The sequence below is a fragment of the Bombus flavifrons genome, chromosome 8 (genome assembly GCF_040668555.2).
Source record: "Bombus flavifrons isolate JBK064 chromosome 8, iyBomFlav1_principal, whole genome shotgun sequence".
NCBI classification, from domain to species: domain Eukaryota; kingdom Metazoa; phylum Arthropoda; class Insecta; order Hymenoptera; family Apidae; genus Bombus; species Bombus flavifrons.
In genome coordinates this window covers 5,936,165-5,958,389 of record NC_138449.1, presented here as the reverse complement: position 1 = coordinate 5,958,389, position 22,225 = coordinate 5,936,165, and the positions used below count along the sequence as shown (strand labels likewise).

Here is a 22,225-nt window from a genome sequence, read left to right as displayed (position 1 = left end):
TATATTTTGCGGGGAGTCGAATGAAACTCGAGGGGAAGAAACGAAAAGCTGCACGCTATACTCGATATACTTTCACGAGAGAACGAATAGAGGAACCATCGTATTCGACGAGAGTCTAGTACGAAATGGACGATTACACCGAGTGCTGTATAGTCGACATGGAACGAGAGATTTATGGGACCGCAGGAATTGCGCGGTACGTAACTGGAACGAAAAAATGCGAAACTATTCTCGCTCGGTGACTTTGCCTATTTCTAGAAACTCTGACAGAATGGTTGTATGCGCCGTGTCCGTCCGTTGTCTGCTAAATGCAGCTTCAAGTTTCGGGAGGATTGCATCGCATAACTAATTGCGCGACAAAGAAAGCCGTCGTATGTTTGGATATTCACGGAAGACAATAGCATAAAGACAGTAGAACACATAGTATAAAAACGTATTTTATACTATGCGTACTACTATTATGCGTACTAGTTCTACAAAAAAGAATGCTACTTTAGGAAAATAATTTCAGTGAAACTTAATGAAAATCTGGTTAATTACTTTTATCATTGGATAAAGAAGAGAAAATGAGGATTCTGTATACTACGCGTCTCATAATTACTAAACCACTAAAAAACTTTAGTATGAAGATCAAACGAAGAAAACCGAATAAATATATTTTTGTCGATATTCTTATTTATTTATATTAATATCACTCCATGGATAAAAGATAATATTGATAATATGATATATTCGACTAAAGATGATTCTTTTTAAAAACAACTGATTGACAAAATTAAAAAAAGAAGTTTATTGGGAATTAATATTTGAATACCTTTGATAGTTTTTGGGTGGTAGATGCTCTTGTCTGGATTATGTTTCGATTTTTTGGACCTCAACACGCACTTGGGAACGCAAAAATCCAAACCAAATCACTTCAAATGTGTTATTATGGGCAATGTTTAGATTTTTCGGCTTGCAAATGCATTTTCCTATGCTAGATTCAGATTTTTCGGCCTGCGGATGTGAAGAATCCAAACCTAATCCTGAAAGACGCAAGTAGGATATACACATAAGGAAATTCTGGACCGGGAAGTGGTCGATTCTAACTGAAAGAAGGTGTCTTTTAGCGTCGTTTATTTCTTTTTTTTTTATGGAATTTGTGGAAGCCGCAATTTGCAATTATTTAATAATAATAGGATCCGGCTTCAGCGGGTTGCAGAGTCATGGCGCGCAACGGAAGCAATAAGAAAATTCGTTAAAACGTGGTATAGAATTTCCTCTTTGTTACTGCGAGGAAATGTTAATATGACGCATACAAACTTTTTACAGTAAGTGTTCGCTTACTTCCGCGAGTCACTGCCATATTCATATAAGAATTGACAATTCCGTGATAGTTTTACATAGTCATGACACCCAGCGTACGCCAGGTTTTCCCACCGCTGTCATTTTTCTTAGTTAGTCAAAGCTTTTTCACACGGTGATGTAGATGATTGGTTGAAAAAACTTGAAAGACTTCGGTTACGGCGTAGAGAAGACGTTGCTAACGCGGATTATTCGATACGGAGAGTCATCAGCAATGGTCGATTGCGATGGAACATGAATTTAACTGGGCCCACAGGTTCGTGTTTCCCCATTCATTCTCTTTTCATTTATACGTCGATGAAGTTCGTCGAAATTGCCATTAAAATACGTCGCTAACGATTTTTCAAGTATCCGCTTGTACGAGCGCGCGAATAATCCTGCGATCCAGCCGAAACGATTGCACGCTCGCGTACTTTTACTGTTCCATCTATAATTACGCGACAGCCGGTCTGGGTTACATTTCCATTGGGAAATTAGTGTCGTTAGATGGTAAAACTGACGCTAGTAGTCAATATCAACGGGAAATGTCGGTGGAACGCGTATGGAACGCGACCGGACCAAATGTGAGCGGCAGTGATATAAACTGGTAGGTAATCAACGCGTCGCGTCGCTCGCCCATAAAAGCGTTGTTGACTGTGCTTCGTATATCGTCTCGAAAATAATCAGTAGGAAACAAATGGATTCGTTTGAATGTATAAACTGGATAAAGACCCGTAAACTCTGTCTGACCGGTGCACGCGGCGCGCGTCTGCTAATTAAGATCCAAGTCATCCCATGCAGCCTTTGAACACTATTTTTCTGAATTCGAAGTACCGAGGGCGTGAAATAAATCAGGCAATCCTTTTAATTGAGCGGAGGCGAAACGATTAAACGATTACTCGCACCCCGACTGTCCTCTATTTTCCTCTTTTTCCTTCTTTTCCTTCCGTTTTTTAACCTGAATTTATTTTGATTGTTCGTTTCAAATGTTTTCGTCGGATCGAAGAGCGGTCTGTCTCTCTCTCTCTCTTTCTCTCTCTTTTTTTTTTTTTTTTTAACAAAGCATTCGCATGATTGTGCAGAAAGGCAAAGTTTCAGGTAGCCGTGTGCCATTTCTCGTATTGCTTGATTGTAAAATAGTTCTGTGGAACGTGATTTTTCTACGTCACAAACCGTTTCATGTTCTCTGATATTTTTATTCGACCCGTTGAAACCCGTTGATCAGCGTCATCAAGCTGCTTGTTTCGAAATAATGGTAGAGAAATGCACAAATGAGTCGCCGTATCACGAACGGCGTCGAGAATTGTAATGCGCTTAATATTTCGTTAAAAATGTTGCCACGTTTAACATGAAAAAAATGTGTTCGCGGAAACGCGGTTTGGATACATTAAAAAGTACATATATTCAAAGTGGATGGATATGGAATACGTAAGCAACCTACCGGGAGAGAATAAACGTCGGTATCTCGAAAACGCGAACCTTCAGGCTACAATTTCAATTTGTCATTCACTGTCATCAATACCTTCCCGCCGTCGCGGCGACCAAATTTTTCATAAGCCAATCTACCGAATGCGTCACGTTCGTTATCATATTTTTGTCAACGATACAGCGTTTTCTTGCTAAATATTTATCACAATGTAATCCATCAAAAGCTTTAGAAAAATTGTGAGAATGTATCACTTTCCTTTGTAATACCGTATATCAAAACCGGGTAAAGCATGTTTTTACAGGAAACGAAAAATCGTATTTCAGACGTCGAAATAAACAGAGAACGTATAATTTAATTCCATACGACAAAACGTTTCTTTTACATTTAATTAAAAGCATGTTGGAATTGAACGAACCTTTACACTTTTCATTAATACAGAATTTAAACAAGATTTCACAATTGTTTTACTCCTCAATATTATAATTATCGGTATACTAATCCTCGAAGAGCTAGTTGATGATATGTACACGTAGGTACATAATTATTAAATCCTGTCCTATGTAATTTATATGCACAATCAATGATAATTAATCGAGTAACTAGAAGCATTGATATCGATGACGAATTAGCGGCCGATTATTGAAATTTGACGAAATTTTGATGCCAGCCGTACTTAACAATCGGTCGTTTGAATTTCACACGATAAAACATTTACGAATAGCATATACATACCTCTTCGATTATTATTATCGATAAGTTTGCTACAGTTCAATATTTCTGACGAGCATTTGTGTTTCAATGATCGAAGATCTTTTATCACCAGTAAATGCACCATTGTTTCAACGTTATTAAAGTAATGATTTGAGCGGCAGCGTTTTAATGAGTTCGTTTCGGTATAGATTTTATTGATTCCTGTGTTTCACAAATTTCATATACTAGATTATATGTGTATACGTTTCGTATTATCCTTAACTTAGTCTGTGTTTGTCAATAAAAAGAATAAAAATATATAGTATATTTATAAAATTCTAAATTTATTCTGTTTCAGTGCAGAAAGAATTTCTTTCCAAAATAATTGTTAATTATTTGCTGACATTTCTTTATGGAAATATTTCATGTATGTTTTACACTGTTGTTTATTTAAAAATTGATAAAGAGGATTTTTTTATTATCCATTTCTTCTGTTAAAAATTATCGGTATTTTTGGAAAGAGATCCAGCACTTTGAATTTGTTGAGTTGTTAGTGATTTTGGTGGTTTAACATGGATAAGAGTTTGTCATATGTATAGGTACTTGATGAAAAAATTGTTCCCGATATCAAAATACATCCGATATTGTAACATTGATTCGGCTTTATATATGCAAATATATGTTACACATACTTATTTATATATTAAATCAAAGCGGATAACTCTGTAATTTCACTTTTGAAAGCAGTATCAAATGTTTTATATTTATCAAATTAATTAACGGAAACGTGTATGCAGGAATATCGAATACTGGAATTTCACTTCAACATAATTTTTACGAGAAATTTTTTGCAACAAATAATTTGTTTAAAATTTAATGACGACATAATCTTTTTGCATACATAAATTACCGCTAACACAAATACGAAACGTATCTTCATAAGTTTTTATAACTAAAACTTCACCAAAGTCATGAAGCAAACATAGGGGTGAAATTTCATTTTTCAAAATTTCAAAAAATACAGCTCGCAACCTAACCCGCAACGCCTCTTTTCTATTTAAACTCTACAAGATTTAAAAAGATCCCCTAATGAAAATTCATTCTCATATCGCGAGGATTTTATTCGAATTGAAATATTCAATTTTAAGTGGACAAACTTGAAAATAAACACGACCCAATTTTCCTCGAGATTATAATTTCATTTTCTTTACAGAGATAACTGGTAGTTGTATGGGTCAATAAATTTTTTCCTACCGATTTTTACGGAAAGAAAATTTAATTAAATATCGTTGCGCTTTCCTTTGACAGTCGGTATGGATACACCGCCGCATTCATTTTCACAGTCACGTATAAAAAATGCAATTGAAATTCCATTTTCATTAGGCGTCCTCGATAAATGGTCACTACGCAGGCCAGAACCGACATTCACTTTCCGAACTGCATATTTCACGGATTAATTAAAGCGTTTTGCATGTAGGATGAATCGAATTCAAGTAACTACGTTGTATTTTTTACCTAGGGTCGCTAGAAAACCGGAACAACCGGTTTTAAAAGAAACACTAGCATTTTATTTAAACTTCATGCGTTTCGTTTTATTATCAGCATCGTGTCCCGTTGCTTTTATTAGATTTTTTCGCTATCGACTCATTTTTCTACTCACCGTTCCTCTATTAAATATCATTTTTCTTTTTCTTTCTAACGAGATTGTTTCCATTTTCATTTTATCGAAATATCATTTTTCTTCCTTCGAATTAAAAGTATCCATCTTTCTAGCGTAAGATCAACACATATACAATATGTAGCAGCCCACGAAAATATCTGAACATTTGTACAAATACTTTAACTTTAATAAATATATTATGTGTGTTATACGAAACATTCTGAAATTTTATCAGCATTCTAATGAGACACGACTATCGTTGCATTAACAAAGTTTGAAACATATCTGAAAATGTATGTAGATGTTACAAGATGTTTAAAAAATTACTATACTGTGTTAATAGCCATCTTAAGCATGTAAGTGTTAAAGATAATCTCATTGAATAAATAATGGACAATTGAATGTTCAAATACTTCTATGATATACTGTATATTACAATTTAATTAAAGTACAGGTTACCACGTAATTTTTCCGTTTCATCATCGAATTTCAACCCGTTCGGCATTCGCCATCAATATTTTCTTACTCGCCCATTTTTTCCCTTCTTCTCTTATTACCTCTACACGAATTCCTCTATACAAAACATTTCGTTACAACGGCGCACACTTGTTTCAATCAACGTGCACGCCTACCAAGTCCATTCATTTATCCTTTCACATGCCCTTCAAAAAGTTCTCGCCCGAATACCGAACCGTGGATCCAGGCAACTGTTCACAAAGAATTCACCTGCAATTTCCGTTGTGGCACGGCCCATTCGCGAGAGAGAAGGCGGCTTTTCAATAAAGCGAAGCGTGACTTCTGCACAATGCTGGTGCGTAGATACTGTACACACCGTACCATAGGGCACTCATCCCAATAGAAGTGGACGAGGGCAAAAGAATGAAAAGGTGTGCAGGGGATGTGGATTGAGAGAGAAAGGTAGAGGGATTGAACAGAAGCGGTACACTCGATATATTGAATTTCCACTTGGCCCACGACCACTGCCACTGGGTCTTTCGACTATCGATGCACGACCGCTTGTTTCGATGGAAAACGCAACGGCTGATTAGCGGGAGAAAAAAATTGAACGTAACTTTTACAGATGTTAGTCGAGCGTGGCTAATATACAACGACAGGACCGATGTTATTGAACTTTGAGAGCATTGAAACGTTGGACAAACGAACGATCACGCTGGTTCTATTGATACGCATGTTACTGCTTTCACGATTAAATAAGCACGCTGCTAGATCGGACGGAATGATTGGTTAGTGATTTTGACGCATTGAGTTATAACGGTGTGTGGAAGTTGATTAATTTCCACGTATACCATACCACCAATGAAAAGACACAATGTATACAACCTGTCTATACAGTTTTATTTTGGTCTTTTTCAGATAGCGCCACTTAGGCCTTCTGATAATACTTGTTAATGATTGGTCATCGAAATATTTCAGCAAGTTCATCAAAATTGATTATTAAAATATTTGAATTCGTGTTACGCAAAGTTTCATTTGTGTGATTAGATGTGTTTGGCAGTGTCTATATAATCTTTGTTAAAGTAACATTTCAATACTATTGCTTTGGATTGTCAACTAAATTCTTGTTTTCATATCTTGCAATAATTTGAACTATCTTCTTATTCACCGAATTTAGAATCTGCATTAAGAAATCGCGCTTAAGAGGTTTAGCTCTTGACACACAAACTGACGTAACGTGAACTAAACAGTAAGTTTACAACTAGTTTTCACCCAAGAATTTAAAAGCTTCAATTCTCGGCTACTTGATGCACGAATTTAAAATTATGTTAAAAGCAAAAGAACGAAATTATTTCCTTGAGAATATAATTTTGTATCAATTTCCCCCCTCTAAAACTTCGTAAACGCACAGTGTACAGTTCCGAACATGGACTTTTGCCAACGTAGCGCATTATAGATTTGTATCTACTTTCGTAAATTGCCATATTTTAAACTGCTCCCTTTTCGAATCCATAGAGATAGAGCAGAGAGTTCGATTAAACGTGGAAGCTAAATGCAACAGAACCGGAAGGTTATCGAACGCGCGGAAGCAATTGAAACGTCGCGTCGCGTCGAGTAGTTGTAGTAGTTTCTCGACCTTCCACTGTTACTTGCCGAATTTTGTCGAACGTTGTTTCCACGAGCGGCATGGAAGCTATTTGTCAGTCGAACCGTACACTTCCAATTCGGCTTCGTCTCACTGCCTTGTCCTCTTTTTTCCTCGACCACCGGCGCGTGTCTACGTGCTCTCATTAACGTTATGTATCGGAATCTTCGCTAATTCGCTCGCGCTACGTTGAATATTCATTGTTTGCGATTGGAACGAGTGTAAATAACTACCGAGAGGATACACTCTCGGCATATTGCATTATTTACCGGTTTCACGTCTGACTAACCTCCAGGGAAATCTTTAGTAAGTATTTAGCCGTGACCCCGGCATTGACGTTGGTCAGAAAATAACAACAATGTCCACCTACCTAGCCGCCTGGCTATCACCACGGGTAATAAGAACATAATGTATTCCAATGCGTGCATCTCAACGCGAACTGCATTATTCTTCCAAATAGCTTTCATTTTTTCCCCTCTTTCACATCCTCATTATTTTATTTCACGTGAGTGCATCAGGTAAAAGAGTCTCGCAACTCGCCACCACTCTTCTTCCTGCATCAGGGGTATTCTTCGTGTCTGCCGTTTCTTTCCCTTCATTTCTTTCCTTCGTCGAGCGAGTTTCTTAGTTCTCTATTACATTTTCGGCCCGAGAGACAACACCAGCTGTCCATATTAATATCTCGCTCATAAATCCTTATCTTGTCGCTTGTCCTTGGTCTTTCGAGACTATTTCATCTCACCACCTTGCGAGGATAGAATCTTCCCTTTGAATTTTGTTTCGTCGTCTTTCACGTCATATTTACTTCTCAGACTCATTTTATTCGTCTTAGTAAATGTTGTGTCACAGATCTGTAGCGCAGATGATATATTTTAAAATGTGATAGTATTGCTATCCAGTGATAAAATAATATTTATCTTTATCTTTTGACGATATATCGTTGATTTGTTAACGTAGAACGTGTTTAAGGTACAGAAATTCTTGGGTAGCATTAAAGAAACTGCTGACGAATCCGAGCAAAGAATTGAATTTGTATAGATATTCATGGCCAACCACGCAATTTTCATCTCGTTTGTCCCTTCCTCCGGTACTGACGCAACTTTTTCATTCGACGCGGCCACGAGGCCTGATTACCCTCATCTACTTGCAACCACGAAGTCCCCTCGTGCTCTGGTTCCGTCAAATAAAAGAATAATAAGCGTCACATCGGCGCGGATTACCGGTCGTAACCAAAGTTCCTGGCTTAATCCTTCCTTTTCTTTCTTTCACATCTTCTCCGTCTTCTTTTCTTTTTCTATCTTTTTTCTTTTTCTCTCTTTGAATCAGAGCACCGGGATAAAATAAAGAACCAACGTAGAAATAAAAGGCAGAAACACCCATGCAGGAGAAAAGAAGAGGCAGAGCGAGGGTCAGAACAGAAAATTGCATTTTAACTTAATCGCGGAGCGGAACTTGAAACTTCCACGATGAAAACGGCGGAAAAGTCTCGACGCCCTGTAATCGAATGATCGGGCATTAAGTCAACTATTGGCTAATGGACTGGGAGTGCTCGGTAAGAAAAGGTCGCCCGATTTCCTGTCGGTTCCTTAGCGATCGTGTCCTGCTCTCGTTTATTCTCTTGGCCGCTTTGAGAAAAAATTCTCTAAATTCGAATAACGATAACGAAATTAAAATATGACAACTCATTAATATACCGCGAATGTCTATAGAAATTGATATTTGTACAAATACAACTAAAAGAATGGAACTTGAATAGGAATTGGCTTCATTTCTTAAATATTATAAGAAGTAGTTTAGTTCAGATATTTTATATATTTTTGCATATTTTTATAGGTACATTTCTCAATACTAAACATTCACAGTATATTGAGTCTTCTTATATTTTAAGAAAATCGATTATCACGTTCACCTGTGTTATGACTAATTCCACAGTGGAGTGTTATTATTTAAGCCTTTCTTAATAAATCGGAAATGAATATTGTTTCTTTAATCGATGAAATGTAGCGCTAAGGGCAGATTGGAATATTAAGCACCAATATAACGTCTGTTCTATTTCTTTATGAAATGGAGAAGGACACTCGTGACGAATAAGACGTTGGACTTTGTGTCTGAATCTGCAGAATTCAAGGTCCTCGGATATGAATTTTTATATTGAAAGTATGGATAGGAAATTTAATAAAGGAAGATAATCTGACTTTATTAAGTTACAAAGTATAGTAGCGGATTAAAAAATTGAGGAAATAAGCGGCAAGGAAGAAAACCATAATTTTACAAAGAAAATTTATATTTTATAAGAGCAGCGAATAGATGAAGAATGAATGCCTCCTCTCATGAAAACGTTAATGTTTCTCCTTTTTGTTATTAATTACTACTCGGGAACTACATCACTAACATAAAATTAATTATACATGTGTTATGTCAATAAATATATATATACATACAATGTGTCTCCCAAATAGAATATATAATACATAGATATTTACAGATATAATAATATATTAGGTTGTCCGAAAAGTTTCTTTCGTTTCATAAGGTGATGATAGATGAACAACAATTTATCTTTTATGTTATTTTATTGAATTAGGTATAATCCGTTTCGTTCTATTTCTATTATTACGTTCGTGCATAATTCAATAAACTAATATAAAACAAAAAACATTGTGCGTCTATTATTTCCTTATAAAACGAAAGAAACGTTTCGGACGACCTAATATAATATACAAAAAAATGAAAATTCTTTGGAAATGTATTAATTGCTTGTCGCTAACTTTTCCATATACGGCCATGTCAAACCAGTGAGATAAGCGTTGTTCTACGCCAGATAGCATTCTCGTTACTAGCATAGACAAATATTTGTAGATGGAACCCACCAATCGTCGGTACGTGAGATTTTGATTCGATTTAGGGATTCAAGCTGACATTATACGGCCGGCATAATTTACAGCTTGGACACCGCGTGCGCACGTGACGAATAATGGGTACAGATAGGAACGTGTCCAATAACACGGTACGTTGTGCCTGTTTGTAAATCGAATGCATCGGTTGTTAGCCGTAACCACTGTAAGGGATGTTCGAACGGACCATCAAGCGTTGATGCTGTGCTAAGTTATCTGAGTAAGACCGTAAAACGAAATCTCGTAACTTCTGCTCGTATGATGCTTATATATGTCTTTGTCTGTATATTGCTTTCTGTCAATTCTGGCAGCCAACGTGTATGAAACTCCATAGAATTCCGAAAGAGGATAATATTCGCTGATAGATGAATAGGTTAAGCGAAGATTTCAATGCTATTATTGTAACAATTGGCTAACTTATCTGCGTGCATAGTCATCTCACAGTCGAAGACATAGCGTTTTGTTAACTATCAGTAATTTTAAATTGTTACACTTTGCAAATAACAAAATCCTAAATAAGAGCTGCAAACATAGAAAAACTGCTCCAATTGTGAAAACTCTGGACCAAACAGTTTGAATGAAAGCTTGTGTTTAGAAAATGATCCGAACTATTTTTCTATATTCTGCAGTTAAAAAATTCATCATGCATCATGCATGCTTCAACAGTTTCACCTATCGTTTTTCCTCTCGGCTGTATTAACAATATGCTGTGTCAGACGTAGCAATGCAAGAAATTCTAATCATTCAATAGCGGAATATGTTCCATTTCCAACGGAAAGTTTTGCTGAAGCAGACATTACGAAATATCCTAGTAATAGAATTTTCAGTTGGTCGAAACTAGTTGGAGTTTTGGCTGTTCACCGCATTTACATGTTTCCGACCTGGTCGTATATTATCGATTCACGCGACACGTGTGACTACGTATGTTTTCAAGATGTCGATTCCTCGAAATTCGTCGCGCTCGATGTTTTATTAAATCTCCGTTTGCATGTAAATATCGGAAATTTGCCAGGAAAGTTCGCGGTAACATCGTGAAACCGAAACGAACAGGGAAACGTCGTCGTGAATCGAGTTACGGTTTCAACAGTGCGCGAACTTCCAACTTCCAATATCGTCCCGTTGACCTCTCTTGTTCGACGTGTACGATCCATTGTATAATTTTGCCTCGACTTACGATTGAGTCGGTATGGCCATCCGTGGTTGCGGCGTCGATAAAGCGAAAAGGCCCGAGACTGCCGGCAACGCTTACCTTCTCAGTAATAAAACGATAACGTTGCGTTCAAACGATGTTGCATCGTATTCAACGCGAATTACATATTTCCCAGCTGAAACTGCAAATATTAAACTCGCTTGTAATATCGTTTCTCAATGTTGTAAACAACCGCAACTTGGATCATCTTGTTGAAAATAGAAACGCTTCTACCTTTCGAGTTACAACAAGAAATATCTTCTATGAATTCGAGCGCGATTTTATATTTCTTCTTCGTCCTCCTTTATTTTTATGATAAATAAAATAAAAGTTTCGAAGAATTGTCTGAGAAGATCGAACCTACCTTGCTTCTTCGGCGGATTAATCATCCGTCTCTCATGCGTAGAGAGCGATTCAATTTGTCGTTAATGCGATTTATTTGAAGTTCCGATAAGTAGGTGATAAAGTGCTTTGGGAACAATGCCGTGAGTCACGGTTAGCTCGCTCAAGCGTTCATACTATTCGGAGTACGTGAAAGTGACAAAAAAGCGTAATCGATAATCGAACTGAGCAAGTAACTGTATAATACCGCTTCTTTGATCAGCAACCGTACCGTAATTTGTACCATGAAAGGATAACGAAAATTAGGCCAATCGTCGATTCTATATATGTAATGTCACGTATCATCGGTACATCCTATTAAAAATCTCCACAAAATTTCGTTAACTATTCAACTAAACTTATAATAAAATATAAGAGTTGGTTTATTGTAAGGTTCTAAATTAAAGCGTCAAATATGGATATTTTTGTAGCGACATTCAGGTTACATGTAGTACTCTACATCTTTTACTCGGAACTCGATCAGTGCTAAGATATAGTTTACATTTACGTAGTTCTAGGGTTTAGAATTTTTATCTTTGTAGGTTTTTAATACAAAATTTCTTTTAACCTCTTTGTTGAATTATATCTGTTCTTTTTTAATAATTACTACTATTTAATAATTAATTTATTATATATTTCTTTAATATTAAAAAAATTATATGATACATCATTTTCAGTGATTACCATATATCATTTGTAGAAATTAAAATTGCCAATAAACAGTGCTATTCGCAGGTTAACCATCCTTCTTTGGGATTCGTTGAAGGAAAGAGTGTAAAGTCTCAATCTATTTCTGTGTTTTCGATTTTTACAAATACCAGGGTGTTAGATGCTAGCCTATGTTGCCAACTATTTAACATATAAGCAATATTCATTCTATGAAGTTCTTCAGTCAATTGTAATAAAGACTTTTTCTTAGCACTATTTTTTTGAAGTATACTTTACTATAATAAGATTGAGACTCAAAAAAACTTTTTCATTTGAAGAAAGATATATGATATTAGGATATTTAACAAGAATTCTGAAACGAGAGAACCAACCTTGAGCGTTTAAAGAAAGGAGGAATTCCAAGAATAGAGAAAACAATGCAAATGCACAAGGAAAGAAATTCTAGAAGGGAAGAAAATAACGCAGGGGAATAACGTTTCAGAAAAAAGAAATTTTACCGATAAAAGAAAAAGAAAGATATGGTGTAGGTGCAGCAAGAACAACAACGATTACGCTATATTGTAAAACAATTCGACGTATCTACAATTAATTGTGTAATTAAGGATGCAATTAGGTAATATTCAGGAATATTTAAATAACGACTTTAATGAGAATTTCTATTAATGAGCAAGACTTATACATAACCATGGTTCAATTTGACTTTGTAGATAGATTCTAGGTAAATATTAGTCAATGAACCAAATACGAAACTAGTTCCACGTAAAATATTCACTGCATCTAAACGCTCAAAATCACAGAATACTCAACGATGAAAATTAATTTACCAGAGGATGTATCGATACCAGAAAGCTTGATTAATGAAACTCTCTGTTAGTGAGAAATTCCGGAAGACGTAGTACCAGTAGCTTAAAGGGTGTGCAGTCTTCGTACGTGTAGCAGGTCTATGAACATAATGTACTTCCACCTCGTACTAGGGTATGCTTATAACCGGCTTAAACGGGATTATATCCCTATTGGGAGGTAGGCAAGCGATCGTGCAAGGCAGACAGTATGAACGGAGGGTAGCGAACAGGAAGTAGCATGATTACGTATTGAATTGAGCAATTATTCAGCGGATTGCTAGATTTCGCGATGTATATACAATCGTCTAGGCGGCCTGTGTACGATATTCGCACCTGAACGCGGCCTACATACCTTCCTGTGCGTCTCGATATAGCTGTTTAAGTGTCCCCAAACGGTCACTGATTCACGGCTGGCATAGCCATGAAATTGGTCTGCTACCGATATCTCTCTCTGCCGTTCACGATCATTTCACCGATAAGACCAGAATTACGTCTTCTCTTTGCTTGGTTTCTTCCTCTACGCGTCCTTTTATTATCAATTTCTAACGTGTACGTTATATGCATACAACGTACATTGGTTAATTCTTGATCAACGAGTGTGAAATGAAATTTAATGCCTAAGACATTTCACCAGCTCGATTAAATCGCCTGCACAAGAGTATATTATCGGACGATTAATTGTGGGACGGTGGAAGGCTCTTCTGCAGCGCAAGGCTAGGGGTTACGTTGTTTATAGCGATGAAAGTGGTCGGTCGAAATGGTTTAAGATGAGCCAAGAGCGGAGTGATCCCAGGAAGGAAGGAGCTCTATTTGATCTTCGTCTGTATGTTCGAACCCTTCCTGTATGTTCTGGAGGAAGAAGCTGTCGATGCTTTTGGACGACCAAGAAATCGATGAGTCGACGGGTTTCCTAACTACTACATACGTATACGTACACACACATATGTAGGAGTGTACTATACATTTCGATTGCTCGAACCATCTCTTCAAGTTTGGCTGGTACGATTTACTCAAGAACGGACGTTTATTTTTGGAAGTTGTTCTCGAAGATTTTCTTATTTTCGCTTGCAGAAGTTGAAGAACCGTTCCCCAAGTCGCGTGTAATATTTACCAGGGAACACTTTGAAGCGTTTGCATAGATTTCTCTGTAAACTTTTCCCATGTTGTGTATAGTAACTACTCGGTAGCTCCGGTATTTTTCATCGATTATGCTATACCCGAACAAAATAGGATGAAACTTTCTTGTTGTTTTTAAACTGTCAAGGAAAGTTCACATTTATTCCACCTATCCATCTTTGACGCATGTTTCCATCGCGATATATCACGGCTTACGTCGATCAGTCAAACATATGCTGTTTTAACGATTTGGCTTTCTCGTCAACAAGGAATGATGTATCCGTTGAGTAAAACGAATCATTTCCTATCAAAAAGCACAACATTGTACGGAATCGCCAGACTCTGTACCTACCGAGCGTACAGACGTTTCGAGTTCAACGGCGCGAGGAAGAAGAAACTGGTCACAGAGGATTTAGATTTACGACGACAAATAATTTATTCAAATCCTTCCTCTGTTTCGGCTTGACTTCCTGGTTTCTTGGTTTGGTTGTTCCTGAATAGACACACAGAAGAAGAAAACACCAAAACCGTACCGCTGTCGATTCTTCGTTCCAAGAGAGCGGTAAAGCTGCAAACAAGTGGACGAACGTGCTAGGCATAGAAAGAGGATTTTCACAGAGGTGTTCATCGTTTTGCCGCACCTATCCATAGCCAACGACTGAGCTTTTGTTCGCCCGCATCGACGGTGGCTTAGTTTAACCATTGATGTTTTAAATATTCATCGATCGTCGCGCTTCTGATGAATTTCCACCCGATTAAATTCATGATTCGTACTTTCTTTGTACATTTCTGTTTATTCCAGTCTTCGTTGACTTCCGACGATTCGATTGTCACTTCTGCAATTTACCTAAAGATGCATGCATTTCAAGGCGGAATGTCAATATGCACCGATAGTTTTAATGTACTCGCATAGAGTTATCGTTAACCCTTTCGAAGTTTATATTCTTCGAAATTTTTTGCATAATTTACATTCAACGGCTTTAATTAATATCTCAATGAGCAATTGACATACTATGTGACACGATCATAGTGCAATAAGCAATTCATGTAAAAGTAATAATCAAAAACCCTTGACCCAATTGCTTTTCAGAATTTCGGAATTAATAACGTATGTACGTTGATATATTGCTATTAAATTAACTTATAATGTAAAAGACTATGTTTCATATATTAAAACTCAAAGGAATCGAATGAAGTAGAATATCAAGTCCGCATAGTATAGGATCGGAAATAGTTAACACATCATCAAATCTTCATATGAATATCCTGATTAATTTAAAAAATACAGTTTGAACAAGATAATTGTTCCAAACGCACTTCACCTATGTGGTATTAATAGAAACGATAGAAACTCGAGACACGAAGATATACTAGGACGATAATTGAGGCGTATATATCGAATGCTTGTTAAAAAATAAATAAAAAATTATTTGTACCGTTTCTTGATGGTATTTATAAATCAGAAGGATAATCAGTAAGAATAATAGGCGATGAATGAAATGATAATGGCTTACTTTTCCGACTGCACCCGAGATTTCTATCGATCACAAAATAGAGAGGACAGGATGATCGTTAAGAGCGTTTAAGCGTTCCCACGAGGATTCAGGATCGGTGCGGCATCGTCTCGTGCACAATTCCACTGGTGTTCCATGCGTAACCAAAACGGATCGGCAGATCGGGCTTCCATGTTTATAGGCGTGCAGCGTAGCGTATGCTCTTACTGTTCGCCACCTGTATTCCAGTGTATTCACTCGGTTTACCCTGTATCCGCAGATGTATCCGCAAGCGCGTCCTTGTATACGTTTCATCGAGTGGCTCCAAGTAGTTACTATCTCTATAGTAGTTACTAGCTATCGTCGCCGTTGTCGATCAGGAAGGAGAGCTTGACACACGGCAAAGTGCATCTCGCACGGTACATCTAGGTCGTCCTATGTACCATCTCCCTTGTGTCGATGTATAAGGGCTGTTTGAACGACTTAAAGATGGTATAAACAGGAGAGGCAGCGAATAAGTTGATTGTACTTGATCTTTGATTTTTCTTATAATATACCTCTTTCGAAGAATACGAATAAAGATCGTTATCGTATTTTAGTATTTTTAAGAAGTTCGCGAGTTATTCGTATTTTATGCATGGTTCGTTGCATATCTGTATCTTGGAACTACTTTCCATTTCTGTTTTCTTTTCCTTTTTGCTTTCTAATGCACGAATATACAGTAAATATAAGGAGTCGTGTAATAAAATTCTGTTGTTTTTCATGGAAACGTTATTGCAAATAAGAAAATGTAATATTTTTACGCAGCCAGAATTACGAAATTTTAGTAGTTGAATACTGGCTTTTTTCAGAAACAGAAGATAGCTTTGATTCATTAGTACATTGTTATTATATGAAATTCTGACAACGCCACTCAACTTGTAAACACACGAGGGCATCGTTTATTTTGTTCATGTTCGTTAGCGAAGAATTTGCTAGTACCTAGTTGTAGGCTGAAAAAATACATGTAAACGGAAACATACAATCACGTGAAATTTTGTTCTATATTTCGAGTGGATTGTCAGATACGATATTGAATATTTTTGTCGATAACGGGAAAAGATAATTGACGAATGTTACAGCCAGAATTTTTAGTTACACTGCCTTTCTCTCGAAACATCTTTTTGTATCGTAACAAATACGAGAGTAATTAAGGATGGTAGAATTAGATGGTACATCTTGTATAAAGTATACCTAACACCAAATTCGTTCTATTCAAAAAGATTCTAATCTTTGAATAAAGATCTATTCTGCAATGATCAATCAAATTTGTCTAATCAAACGGACAAACTTAGCTGGAAATACATAAGCTGTCTTTTATCCACGTACCAACCATCCATTAATTCCCTTACAATTTTTCAACTTCTCTATGCCCACCCTAAAGGTGATCGACTTCGAACGTGACTTTATTTTCAACACATCCATACAAGTCTATCATACTTCGGATTTTTTCAATGAACTGCATCTACGTGGATATTGATTGGCAATATTGCTACCAATACGGAATATGCTCCCTATTTCCGACGTGTTGACGCTGTTTCATTCGTTTCGATATGCGGTGTACACACAAGTCGTGTGTATACATTTGTCGAGGGATGTGTGTTAGTCAGCGTAGATATAGCATCGATTCCTCGAGAGACCAGAATCCTCACCACGTTACAAATCCTCTGACGTAGCAGGTGACAAGGATCGATAGATTAATTAGGTAGAGAGGTACAGAGTAAGGTAAAGAAAGATGCTATTACATTCATTATGCATAATGCACATTTGCTATAATATTTTGGTAATTCTGCGAATTAATAGAATATTTTGCCGTCTACATGGAAATGAATAAGCTATGTAAACTGTCCATATAGGTATACGTATTTATGGTTATGCATAGATCTATCACTATACCTGCTAGAGTATACAGATTCAGAGATGCGCAAACGTATGTACACACATGCATATTTATGCGTGTACTCGAGGGTTCGACGTATTTCTTGAGCTTAATAATTGTTTAATCTGTATATATATTTTACCAGATCTCCTAGCATTTCGAAACATAACTATGTTTTTTCTAATTTAAAAAATTAATTTAGGTGTGATTACGGGCGCTTAATTGAGACATACATAGAGATATAACTGTTATTTGAGCATCGAGTTTAATAGTTTTCTATTTTTCGTATAAAATAAAATTCAGTATTTACTCTGATAAAAACATTAAGCTTCTGGAATTGACGTTGCAAATGTATATCAATGTAAATAAATTTAATTTATATGGAAATTATACTTTCATTCTCTGTAATTATTGCATGGAATAATGTAATGAACAAATAAAAGTGTACGAACGGCGTATGTATTTAAAAGTAAAACAATCTGGAAAATTGACTGAGCACTCTTCAATTTAAATGTGCGAAATAATCTCATTTCATCGATATCATTAAAGTGTATTATTTAATCCAAAACAAAAGCCGCACAAGTTGAATTAGGAATCATTAATAGATAATTTATTAAAATATACAAAAACAAAATGTGATTTGATAATAACTGTTACATTATTCAAATCATGAATAGTAGAATCTAGTTCAATGGAACGTGATGGTTTCTTTCTACCGTTCCTAATTTGTAGAAATTATCGGTAGCAAAATTTAATTTTTAAATCTAGATAACCTAAAGATTATACGAATCTCGAGAATTTGAAAAATTCTATAACTCTTGAGAATTACAAGAAACTAGTACTTAGAATGTTGCGAGTGTTTTAAAGGTATCTTTATGATCTATCATTTGAAAATTTGAAACATTTTCCAATTTTTTTAAATTACGAGGAGCTAAATATCTGAAAAATTGCGAATGTTTTTGGAGTATTTTTTTGATTTTACATATTCATGATCATATTCTATATACTTAATTTTGCGAAAGATTAAAACAGTCGCAATTATTTCTAGAAAATTCTAAAAGTTCTAAGAATGAGTTAGGTGTATCATACTTCACAAATATCAAATTGGGTGAATTTCATGTCTTATTCGAGTTTCATGAGTGTAGATTTGAGTGCATGGAGTCTAACGTTGGTATTTGATCACTAAGGTAGCTAGCTTGTATCGTATTAAGTACAGGGTTTAGTGCATCGTGTTCTATATAGTCGATTGTGCGAGCTTGTATCAGCTTGCAAGTGTTTAAGATGATCTGTATTAGGTTCTAGAGTAGGATCGCCAATATTGAGTCCTATGTAACCAAGTCTGCTAGCACGGAATCCCACGAATTTTTAGTCGTCTGTATTAGATTGAACTTTCACATGATATAGATATCATAGATTCAATATTTCGAACAGACATAAAGTTTCAAATAAAGAAATTCTAACAAAAAGTAGAATAAAGACTGTTCTTCGTACATTCTAATTGTTGAAAGTGAATTCTGATTACATTGTTTAGATTAAAAAGCATTTTTATTTTTCTAATTTTTGTATATTATTAATAAATTGAAGTTATTACGTTACACTGAGTTTTATAATCGATTGTGTCTCATTTTTATAAAAAATGATCTTAATCTTTTGCACTCGGAAAACATTGCAATATCTCTTTTCATCAACTTGATAATCAGACGTACTTACGAAACAAATTTGCTTTAGTAATATTTTTTATGGTAAGAAGTATTAACTTTTATCATTTACATATGTATTACTAAATTATATTATTTATCAGACTTTAAAACATTATATTATCTATAAACAATTGTCTAAATTACATTTTAAAGAGTAATCATGAGAAAAAATTCATTATACATTCTAATTAAAATATTGATGAAGTACCTTCGACAACAAAATGTTCATTGAAAAAATTAAGACGAGTTCTTGTCATTATATCATTTTCATATATGGTACATACATATGTATACATATGTATTTGATGTTTTACTCCTTCCCAAATATAATACTCACGATACATATATGAACTGATGATGTTAGAATATTTTTAAATACAAAGTTCGTGTCTAATAATTTTGTAAACTGGATACATTACAAGATAGGACATACATGACACTAAAAATATTGTGCGAGCACAAGTGATGTACTAAGTGCAAGAGATTAAGGTAATTCATAAAAATATTACTTACTTGATAAGAAGACTGAAGAAATTGATTGAAGAACATTCTCCTTTTTTCTACAGCACTCCTTCATAACAAAACACACACAATTATCCACGAAAATACCACAAAACATCACAAAAACGCCATGAAAGGGTCTTTCAACAAATCACATGTTATTAAGCCTTGTTGTAACTAGCGTTAGAGCTATCGATACCCTTCGACAATCGAAACAATCACTTTCCTCAAGCGGCCACTAGATGCCACTGTCGCAGGTATCGTTACGAATTTCAAAGGAATCACGGTGCTCGTGCAAATTCGTCGATTTTCGTTGCTGCGATCAACATACATACGTTTAATTTACCGCTCAGTCGACTTAAACATTCCCTAGTGAATTGTGTTCAAGTTCATCAAAACAAACTTAGTCGTATTTTGTTTTATCGGCTGCGATTGTGTACCTCGTGCTATTGCGTACAATATATATATATATATATATGTATATCTTCACACGTCTCGTTGACCGTAATATATTATGGAGTTTCGTATACTTCATATGAATCGCGACGTGCAACGCACGATGACATTCCCGTACACTGTGTTTCTGTGTAACTTTATCATTTTCTCGTGTCTTGTGTATAATAGTGTTGTTTAGCGACCATATGCAGACGGTGCCAGTTACGAAGATGTTTTAAATGGAATTCGCAGACAACGAAGGTGGCGTTGCTGTAGCAGTTTAGTTTCCCGCGAATTCTCCGGCGACAAACGATAAGGATATTACTGTGTTTATCGCAAGAAGTACTCTCGGTTTTGTTTTACGACGACCATTAACCTATTTACGAAATTAGTGCGTAGAACGTTATGGAGGATGTTTCGGGTCACTTGTAATCCCTAAAGGGAGTAGCACGATGGCAAATTTGGAAAGTTAACGACAGTGTAAGTGGATTAAAGAAATCGTTTCGCCCGTTTCGCCCAGAGAAAGTAATTGTTTTAACCTGCCGCGTGACTGGTCGTTTCGTAACTAGAAACGGGGATAACTAGACGTCGTGTCGGTGCACGGAACGTTAGAGCGTCATTGTTGGCGAGCTTCGTGATCGTAAACGCTAGTTTTTTGGCTTCACCCTGCTCGTAACGTTACGCCATGCCCCAGTAACCCGAACTCTTATATACTGATAGCTGATTGGTGACGAGTCTCAACATCGATTGGCTCTCTCTGCACTAACACTATCGCGAACATAGCAGAGTTGCGTGTGTAGGTGGATATGGCTATTTGAAATTCCATTCCATCTTTCTCTGCTTCTTACTTTGCACGGGGATCTACTTCCGTTAGGATTACGATCCCTGACAGGAAAGTTTTCGCATTGGATGAGAAGGCGGCAAAAGTAATTGAGAGCAAATACCCGACGAAAATATTCGACAATATTCTCCGATGAGTAAGTTATTCTTTTCATAAAAGCTATGTTTAATATGTTATAATATACTTAACCTTTAAGTACAAACTACTTGACTCCCAGAAGGGTATCAATTTTTATTTCATTATTACAATCTAGTGATGAATTTTTAAAATCAGTATTTAGTTGAATTAAGAATTTATTTACATTTTTTTAATTATATTCATAAAGATATAAAATTATTTGAATTATATGTATGAAATATTATTACCTTTCTTTCTTGAACAAACTAGTTATATCAAAATGAACTTTTATGACGCAGAATTAATCAATAAAATTATAAAATATGTATGATATTAATCCACTCAGAAGTCAAATTGATCAATTGCATCTAATTTAAAATTTCTTAATTTTAATATTAAACTGCATGATGACCATAAGTATTTTAATACTTCAGAAATGAAGCGATTACTCCCGATTGAGTTAATCTAAGAGAGTGAAAGGGAGAGAGAGAGGGAGAGTTTGACTTTAAGATGGTTCAAATATTCATGACAGTAATAAAAATACAAACGTCTGTAGTTAAAGGTTGATTTAATTTTTTGATTCGTTATGCGATAATAATCGTAGTTATAATATACGGGAAAAATATTTTCTCACATACTGTTTCCTAGAATTTAACATTGGTAGAGAGAAACGTTGTTTCCTCATGCTCCTAAAGTTATTTCAAAATCACTTTGTGCGTTTTAAATGGAATCTGAAATTGAGGGGAAAAAAATATATGCTTCAAAGCAACTTTCGGCTGTGTACGAAAGCAAAAGCTATCGAAATGGACTAGAAGCGAGATGCTTAGTACCTTGTTTATTCAGAAAACACGTTCAGTGTTTACACACTCCATCCTAAAATATAGATATAGTCCGTTAAGTCTCGTTAAATTTATTTTCTTATGTAC

At 35.8% G+C, this 22,225-nt stretch overlaps 2 protein-coding genes across 2 annotated transcripts in view; one reads left to right on the top strand and one right to left on the bottom strand.

Annotated features, from left to right (window-relative positions):
- LOC138182836 (glutamate receptor ionotropic, kainate 2) overlaps positions 1-19,969 on the bottom strand; it is a 149,232-nt gene extending 129,263 nt beyond the window's left edge. Inside the window, exon 1 of the mRNA XM_069119105.1 lies at positions 19,915-19,969. Coding sequence (XP_068975206.1) covers positions 19,915-19,954 — 40 coding nt within the window. The 5' untranslated portion in view covers positions 19,955-19,969. The remainder of the gene's footprint in view (positions 1-19,914) is intronic.
- A 183-nt stretch (positions 19,970-20,152) lies between these two features.
- KaiR1D (Kainate-type ionotropic glutamate receptor subunit 1D) overlaps positions 20,153-22,225 on the top strand; it is a 260,767-nt gene continuing 258,694 nt past the window's right edge. Inside the window, exon 1 of the mRNA XM_069119110.1 lies at positions 20,153-21,318. The gene's annotated coding sequence lies outside the window, so the exon portion shown is untranslated. The remainder of the gene's footprint in view (positions 21,319-22,225) is intronic.